The sequence below is a fragment of the Vicia villosa genome, unplaced genomic scaffold, assembly GCF_029867415.1.
Source record: "Vicia villosa cultivar HV-30 ecotype Madison, WI unplaced genomic scaffold, Vvil1.0 ctg.000559F_1_1, whole genome shotgun sequence".
NCBI lineage: Eukaryota > Viridiplantae > Streptophyta > Magnoliopsida > Fabales > Fabaceae > Vicia > Vicia villosa.
The window spans coordinates 433,566-442,804 of NW_026705255.1; the positions used below are offsets into that span (position 1 = coordinate 433,566).

The following is a 9,239-nucleotide window of genomic DNA, read 5'->3' on the forward strand; positions in this document are numbered from 1 at the left end:
ATATTGAATTTGAAATTACTCTCTCGAACATAGTAGAATGGTTTAATCGAATTTAGTAAACATATTTTTTTCATAATGGACTTTTATCGTTTCCATGCACGCAATATAATAATTAACGTTTTTATGTCGAAACTTCCACCTCAGCTAGAAAAAAATAGAGGTATTATGTCAAGGCGCATCATGTTTTATTTTTTTATAAAAACAAAATCAACAATGTAATATTTAAAAAATATATATCCAGGGTCTAGAAGTGTAACCTGAATTTTTTTAATATTCTTTGTAAACAACGTAATGTTTAAAAAATAGATATCATTTACCTAAGTATTATTCGAAAACTGAGGTGCTTACTTATTTTATTTTACTTTTCTATTTAAAATAGAAAATACGTTTCTCCTTTTTTTTTAGAATAGAAGGATTATGTTACACAACTACAACAACGAATCTCTACCCTACATTCTCAAAGGAAAAATGCTTAAGATATTGTTAAGACTTCAATCCATAACAAATTATCTACGTCCACCACTATATACATTATTTGTGAAAGCATTTGCCTTGATAAAAATTCCTCAAGATAATAAAATTTTTGAACTTAAAAAGCTTGGAAAAGTTCTTAATGATGGATTACAAGTGAAAAAAAATTATTTTTAATGTTTGAAACTAATATTTCCCTACTTGGGGAAGATAACTCGTTAAAATTGATTGCATGCAATCCATAAAACTGTAAAATAATGAGCACAAAATGTATCCAACAAAATATGGATTAGAGCAAAGATGTGTTGTTCTCCAAGGACAACATCTACTATGATAATACTGCATTTGTTGTAATAATGTAATTTAATATTCTGTGTAAAATGTAATGTTAAAATAAGCTTATACACCTTTTATCTCGATTTTTCTTAGAAACCGAGGGTATTATTTTGGCGTGATAATTGATAATATTGATCAGCGTGAAACCTAATAGACACTCATTATAAAAACATAATGAGTATCAATAATTGTTAATGAAACATATAACATGAAAACTTTGAAGCGTAAGAAACTCGATAAAGTTCTTTATGATGGATTGCAAGAGCAGAAAATAAATTGTGTCTAACGTTTGTGTTCTTGTTAGAATCTCATTTGTGTATATTTTGTTTATGAATTTTGTGGTATTTCTTAAACTCTTTTGCCAAGTTTGATTTCCTTTTGATATACTAGTATGTAAATAAATAAGTTTTTGTTTATTTTGTATATAAGTTAGTTTTGTAACTTTTGTTATTTTATATTATAGGTATTAACAATTTTTGGCAAGTTTGGAATGAAAGGAATGATGGAAACAAGCTTGCAAGGAGGTTGGAAGACCTAAAGAAGGAGAAATACACCAGAAGGTCCGCTTAGCAGAGCTCTAGCGGAGGCAGGCATAAACTTTTGGTCATCAAGCCCGCTTAGCGGAGTTCTAGCGGAGCTTGGCAGAGGCGAGCATCAAATGAGGGTCCGCTTAGCGGACCTTGCAGACAAATCAGATATTTTGGCTATTCCGCTTAGCGGACCTACTTTTTCATCCCTTGTGCTTAGCCACTTAAACATGATATTTTGTGTGGTTCTAAGCACCTCTTTCATAAGACACTTTTATAGAAAAAGCTAGGGCAAAGAGAAGAAGAAAAAAAACCATTTTGAAAAGTGTAAAATCAAAATGGCGAAGAGGGGACGAGGGCATCCGAAAACTACGGTGGCGCCGTCACCTGCGAACCTTACAACGCCGGTGAGTCAACCGGTGGGTAATACTGATGAAGGAAACAAGCCCCTTGAAGCGGAAAAGAAGGATGGTGAATCGGAACACCTAGAAACAGCACCAGATTCGCGCAAGTTGTGGGTGGATGTGCTAATTGAGAATCGTAACCCTAATAAGGGGATGCAAATGGCTTATGTGACACAGACAAGTAATGAAGGCGATTTCGATATTGAAATTGAGGAGAAATATTTTCTTCTCCGCTTCAAGAATCACGATGATTTGGATAACGTCATGATGAAAGGGCTGTATACTCTCCGTAACATCCCAATCATTCTCAAGAAGTGGAGACCTGGATATAATGTTAAGGAAGATTTACTCAGGACCATTCCAATCTGGGTCAAATTACATATGCTTCCCTTTCCCCTATGGGGAGCTTGTAGCTTGAACAAGATAGGAAGCAAAATTGGGGTACCTATGGTTACTGATGAATGCAAAACGCACAAACTCCGAGTCTCTTATGCAAGGATTCTTGTAGAGGTTGATATCACAAGGAAACTCATTGATGAACTCATAATTAAGGATCTGGAAGGGAAAAAGCTGAAGCGGCCTATTGAATATGAATGGAGACCCAAATTTTGTGAAAAATGTCAAAAGATGGGCCAACAATGTGGAGTGGATATGTAGAAGCAAGTGTGGAAGCCAAAATCGACGAGGTTAGAGCCAATACCAGAAGCTGAATTATGCACTCCTAAGGATGACAGGATCCCTGTGGTGGAAGAAGAGCAAGTCTGGACTCAAGTGAGCAAAGCAAATGGAGACAGAGGTAAGAAGAAAATCACCTATAATATACCATCTACTTCTGTACCTTGTGATAATGGCTTTGAGGTGTTAGAGGTTTTGAATGACCCGCTAACAACCATAGGCTCTATCCAATGATTGTTTCATGGAATGTTAGGGGTCTAAATAAAAGTGGCAAGCTTAGGGAGATTAGGTCCTGTCTTCTGGAGCTTTTCCCTGAGATTTGCATACTCATTGAGACTAGGGTTAAAAGTAATAAGGCTGATAGCATTAGAAATAAACTCAACCTCTCTGGTAAGGTTGCTGATAATTACTCTAATGATAGTAATGGTAGAATCTGGGTTATTTGGAATGATGGATTGGTTGACTTCAGAGTGATTAATAGTAGTAGTCAACACATTCATTGTGGAATCTATGATACACATGGTAGCTTTAGGTTTTGGCTCACAGCAATATATGCCCATAACCAGTTAGAGTTAAGAAGAAGATTATGGAATAATATTGAAAGGATTCATAGTTCCCAAAAAGGCCCGTGGTGTGTTATTGGTGATTATAACAATGTGCTTACTGTACAGGATCGCATTGGGGGTAACCTTGTAACTGAAAATGAGTATGAAGACTTGCACAACATGATGAACATAACTGGCCTTAGAGAGATGGACAGTAGTGGGGACTTTTTTACTTGGTTTAATAATCAAAGCAGAAATCCCATCTACTCTCGTATTGATAGAATCCTGGTTAATGTAGACTGGTTTCAACAACATACTGATGCCACATTACACATCTTGCCTTCCAATATTTCTGACCATGCGTTGCTCCATTTGTATGTTCAAAAGAACAAGCCCCAAAGCAGAATCTTCAGGTTCAGTAATCACTTTACTGAGATTGAGGGATATGATGACATAGTGAGAGTTAGTTGGAGAAAGTCTGCTAGAGGAAGACCGTTGACTATCCTTTGGTTCAAATTACAAAGACTCAAGTATGCCCTTAGAACCCTGAACAAACCTGCCACTGATGTGAAGCGGAATTTGGTTAAGTGTGGAGCTGAGCTTCTTGCTGCCCAGAATAGTTTGATACAAAACAAAATGGATATGCACCACATTGAGAGGGTAAAGCAACTCACTGCAGAGGTGATCAAGTGGAACCAAATGGAGGAAAGTATGTTAATGCAAAGGTCTAAAATAGATTGGTGAGGAAAGGTGATGAGAATTCTGCATTCTTCTATGCATACCTCAAAGCAAGGAAGAAGACCAAAAGTATCACTCTGTTAAAGAAGGCTGATGGCTCTTGTATCACTCATCAAAAAGACATTGAGATGGAAGTCCTTGAGTTCTATGGAAGCCTTAAGGGAGCTGAAAACACTAATCTCATACAGATTGATATAGAAGCCATGAGGAAAGGTAAAAAAGTTAATTGGGAACAAAGGGAATTTCTGCAGAGGCCAGTAACTATCTAGGAAATTGAAAAATCCCTAAAAGGAATTGGAGACATGAAGAGTCCTGGAATAGATGGATATGGGGCAAAATTCTTTAAGGCTAGTTGTCATGTTATAAAAACAGATGTGGTGGCTGCCATCCATGACTTTTTTGAACATGGAGTGATGCATAGTAAATTTAACAAGACAGTAGTGACCCTTATTCCAAAGAACTCAACTGCCAGTAGCATAAAGGAATTCAGGCCCATAGCAGGATGCACTACTTTTTACAAGATTATGGCTAGGATGCTCACTGATAGATTAGGCAAGGTTTTAAAGACTGTGATCAATCATAATCAGGCTGCCTTTGTTCTTGGATAGCACATTCACAACCACATTATGCTAGCATACGAGATTACTAAAGGATATGGTAGAAGACATGGGACACCTCGTTGTATGATGCAATTAGACCTCCAAAAATCCTATGATATGGTGGATTGGAGGGCCCCTGAGCTCATCATGATAGAGATAGAAATGCCCAGCAAATTTATCCAATGGATCATGGCCACTGTCACTACTGTGACCTATACCTTTAATGTCAATGGAGTCTTGAAACAATCCATGGCTGCTTGTAGAGGGGTAAGGCAAGGGGATCCCATATCCCCCTTGATTTTTGTATTGATGATGGAGTATTTCTCCAGACTTCTAGCCAAAATGCAGCAGGATAAAAAGTTTCATTTCCACCCAAAATGTGAGAAATTGGGTATAACCAATCTCACATTTGCTGATGATGTTCTGTTATTTTGCAGGGGTGACACTACTTCAATAGAACTAATGCTAGCAACTGTGAATATGTTCTCCTTGTCCACGGGTCTAATTTTGATTCCAAATAAATGTTTACTCTTTTGTGGTGGAATTGATAACAATACAAAAGAGACAATCAAACAATTGACAGGGTTTGATGAAGGACAGTTCCCAATTAGATACCTTGGAGTTCCTCTGGCAGCTAAAAAACTGAACATAAATCACTATCTACCTCTCATTGAAAAGATTACCAACAGGATCAGACATTGGACCTCAAAGCTCCTCAGTTATGCAGGGAGGATTCAGCTCATTCAAAGTATTGCTTTTTGCCATTGTCCAATAATGGCTTCAGTGCTTTCCCCTGCCAAAGTATGTACTAGAAAAAATTGATACTCTCTGTAGAAGTTTTTTGTGGACTGGAAAACTTGAGAAGAGCAGGAAAAGCCCAGTTGCATGGACCTCTATTTGTACTCCTAGGTGCAATGGGGGTTTAAATATCATTAATCTTGTTGTTTGGAATCAGGTTACCATGTTAAAATGTCTCTGGAACATTGTTAGCAAGGCTGATAATCTTTGGGTATTGTGGGTTCACACCTATTATATGAAAGGCATCCATGTATTGGAGCTTTCGATTAAGAACTCCTGGACTTGGATTCTTTAGGCTATTATGAAACAAAGGGAGAATTTAGCATTAATTCAGAGTCTCTGGGCTAGTATGTTGGATAAGAAATAGTTTACTATGCAGAAGTGTTGTACCCCAAAATTTGCCCACACTTTTCAAAAATTCAAAACTATTTTAAAAATTGAGTTTTATAAAAATCTTGAATTCATTTACATTGACATCATGAATTTTAAGTCTATTTTAAAATATAATAGTTTACTATTAAATTGTTATATTTTAATAAATAGAAAAATGTTGACCAATGCTTCACATACTTTCAATTGGCTTTTTATTTCAAATAAATAACATAGCTCAGTTGGTTAAGAAGTAAGTAAAAGGTCACGGGTTCAATTCCCATTTAGTGTATTTCTATATTTTAAAACTATTTTTTAATCTTTTTTTGCACCTGAACACACCTGGACACAAGTACGTCCAAGTTCTTAATCTTGGGGATCAAGAAGGTCCATGGGCCTTTTGAGTTGGATCATTTCCTTTTTAGGATCGGTGTTGACCTAATTCCACTCTATAAATAGAGCACTCCACCTTCACATTTTTCATCAACAATTTTCTAACCCTAACAAACAATTTTCTCACAATTCTCACCATTCTATAACCTCCCATACACTTTTTCAAACCTTTTTTTTTCTAAATCTCTACGCTATTTTCTTCATAACAATTTTGGCCAATGATGACACCTGATCTGAGGCCTCTCCCTTTTTTTAAATGATTTTTTACAATGTTCTTGGCCGATGATTAACTTATGAGGCCCTTCTCTTTTATTTTATTATCGTTTTAATTTTAATTGTTAAACTAAATGATGATATTGTTTCTTAAAAATAAAACTTTATTCACCAACCTAACAATTTTTCTATAAAACTCTTTTATGTAAAACACCATTTTTTTTTATACACTAACCTTTACCGTACATACATTCCATCACTACCGTCATCATCGAAATATGCCTCACTCAAATAGCCTCACATTCTGGACATACAAGGACCGTGCATCAAACTTTTTCCACCATATAATAATGTTGTGCTAATTATATTTTCTATGCATACATATTTTTCTGGAACAAGTTTTTTATGTTAATAAATTCTTATTATTTTATTCTAGCTTTATACATTACATTCTTACACAAAAAATCATATCACTTTTGAAATCTTTTTTTCTTTCTAAGACTTAACAAAATTCATTGCAGATCCTAACTTATTTGCATGTAGTCCCTGCAACACACGGATAAAGAAGAAGGAAGGACGAAATTACGGGTCTTCATCATGAAACAACAACATACGAAATTAACAGCATCATCAACAAAATCTTATAACAACAGCTTGCATTTTGAGAAACAATATACATCTTTTCTAAATTCTAACAAATTTGTTTTTTTATGCAGGAAAGGAATTACACACAGAAATCATCTTTATTCCTCTTCAATCCATGTTCAAGCCAAAAACAGAACAACACCATCACCTCAACAACAAATCCTTGTTGATCCGTATACGACGACAACGATTCACACAACTTCATCATCATTGATCAAGCCATCACGTTTACAACTCATAAACAGCTTACACCGCCGCAACAACAGGCGCATCCACCACCACTATCAGCCCACACCGGTCGGCGAATCGCAGATTCCGATGATACGCCGTACCCGGATCACAACCGTGCCGCCTCTGTGAAGAGCATCACCACCACCCTCTCTTCCGATTGAGTTCCTCCACCGGTAAGCCACCCCTCCTTTAATTTTTGGTTTTAGTTTTTTTCATGTTGAGTGGTTGAAGATCAGATTCTGTGTTGTTATTTTACTGGAAATTGATAAGAGGATAAAGAGAGAGTTGAGCGATTGCAGGGGAAGTGCAAAGAAGAAGAAAACGCTTTCCCCTTTCTTTTGGTGCTGAGCGTGTATATTGGTGCTAATTTTTTTATTCTATTTTAAAAAAGACACTTGTCACTCCACGATTGGACCTGGGGATGTTTGAAAAGTCAAATATATTGGCTTTATTTTTAGAACTCACACCGATTGAAACACCAGATGGGGGCGGATCCCCTTTTTGTTTTAGCCTCTAGGTTTCTTTTTAAATCATTATGGGCCAAACCCTTTCTTTTTAAGCCCAAACGAATTTACACCTCCCTCTTTACTACTTTCTTAGCCCATTCTAAATAGTTTTATGTCTATTTGTTTATTTTATTGTAATAACTTCTTGTTTTTTTTATGAATTCAAAAATACAAAAAATGCTAACTTAGATTTTATTTTACGTATAATATCAAAAATATTATTTCCTTTTAAAAATTATAATACGCTTTTTAATTGGTCTTAATCGATTGGTAATACAGTTTCTCGTACATCATGTTGTATATATCCGTACTAACACCTTTTTGTTGATTGCGAGGTACCACTTGATGCTGAGACTCTCGTATTTTATGGATATTTATAATTTGCAATTTTAATTAATTTGAGTTTGTAATAGTTAATTAGGATTTTACTTTCCGCACCTTTTCATTTTTCGCATCCCCGTTTTTGGTTATGTAATCCCCTCCCCGAAGCCCTGTAATAGTTAGGATCTTTAATTTCTGCATTTATTTTCCTGCACTATATATATTTGCATGTGTTAGTAAAATAGGGAGTGAAAAGACTTCAAAATCGTAGCTCGCTAACATCAAGATTAAAATAACTGAAAATAACACACTCTTTTTACTTGTTCACACACTCACCTCTAGGGTACTCCCCTCTTGGTTGCCTTACGAATAAAAACGGTCGTGTCCCTCGAATATAGAGGTACCAATAGCAAACGCCCCTCGATTCAAAAATCATCACAAAGATCATAAGTCCCTCGATGACCCTCGATGTTGCCTACGAATATATGATCTAGTCCCTCGAATGGTTGCCTACAAAACGATGATTATCCCTTCAAATTTGCTAAAGGTACCTCTAGCTGTTGCTTTCAACGACCTCCGATGACCCTTCGATTGTCCCGCACGTCCAATGAAAAGGAACTACCTACCCATAAATGGTATGGTTAGTCCTAGGAAATTTAAAAAGCATAGAAAAGACAAAGTATAGGGTAGTGCTCCTAGTTTGCTTGCTCAAAACAAAAAAATTGTTTCTCACACCTCTTTCAAAAAAACAAAGGCTACGCTTTTAAGCTAAAGTCCTTTTCTCTTCAAAATTCTCTTTTCCAAACAAACAATAAACAAACATGAGCTAAGCAAACTAAGAGCCCACAGAGAACTGTGGATGAAAAGGGTGCTTACACCTTCCCTTTTCATAACTTACCCCCCGAGCCCGTTTCTTCTAAAAAAGGTCTTTTTTCTGTTCTTTTTACCTTTCCTGAAATTGGATAAAATAAAAGTCGGTGGCGACTCTTGCTCACCGCAACATTGTTTGCGAAATAATAAAAGTCAGTTCTCCCACCGTATTACAGAACTGGCGACTCTGCTGGGGAGTCTTAAAGAGGGGTTTACCTTAGGGCTTAGATCACTAATGCTTGTTTTGTTTGTTTTACTTTTCATGGTTGCTTGGGAATTAAGTGAAGGACGAATCCTATACCCGGATTCAAGTACACTTAAGATAGGAGTGACATAGTCATGGCGACCTCTTTCACATATGTGGGAGATGAGTCAATATGAAGTTCACGCTTGAGTTAGGACTCCATAGCTGTATGCACACCTTTCTCAAATGAGGGAGGTCTATGCATGTGCCTTTGGGTGCGTCGGAGCTCAAGGACCTTTAGTCACCTTTAACCCATCCTGGACTTTAGGAACGTAGTGGGGGGACTACTCTTGACAAATGTTGAGAACTAGTCGCTACCCGATGCTACAATTCAGATAGGTTCTCTCTCAAAGT

At 36.5% G+C, this 9,239-nt stretch overlaps 2 protein-coding genes across 2 annotated transcripts; both read left to right on the forward strand.

Annotated features, from left to right (window-relative positions):
• The first annotated feature begins 1,672 nt into the window (after window positions 1-1,672).
• Window positions 1,673-2,395, forward strand: LOC131629334 (uncharacterized). The gene has a single exon (XM_058900120.1). The coding sequence runs from the start codon at window positions 1,673-1,675 to the stop codon at window positions 2,393-2,395; it is 723 nt and encodes a 240-aa protein (XP_058756103.1).
• A 248-nt stretch (window positions 2,396-2,643) lies between these two features.
• LOC131629335 (uncharacterized) lies at window positions 2,644-4,304 on the forward strand. Its single transcript, XM_058900121.1, has 3 exons — window positions 2,644-3,667; window positions 3,709-3,909; window positions 4,069-4,304. The coding sequence occupies exons 1-3, from the start codon at window positions 2,644-2,646 to the stop codon at window positions 4,302-4,304; spliced, it is 1,461 nt and encodes a 486-aa protein (XP_058756104.1).
• The last annotated feature ends 4,935 nt before the right edge of the window (window positions 4,305-9,239 follow it).

Excerpts from the sequence above, each read along its gene's own strand:
- LOC131629334 (XM_058900120.1), top strand. The coding sequence starts at position 1,673 with ATGGCGAAGAGGGGACGAGGGCATCCGAAAACTACGGTGGCGCCGTCA.
- LOC131629335 (XM_058900121.1), top strand. The coding sequence starts at position 2,644 with ATGATTGTTTCATGGAATGTTAGGGGTCTAAATAAAAGTGGCAAGCTT. Across the intron at positions 3,668-3,708 it reads GTGGAACCAAATGGAGGAAA|GTGATGAGAATTCTGCATTC; the intron begins GTATGTTAATGC and ends TGGTGAGGAAAG. Across the intron at positions 3,910-4,068 it reads TATAGAAGCCATGAGGAAAG|ATGTGGTGGCTGCCATCCAT; the intron begins GTAAAAAAGTTA and ends TTATAAAAACAG.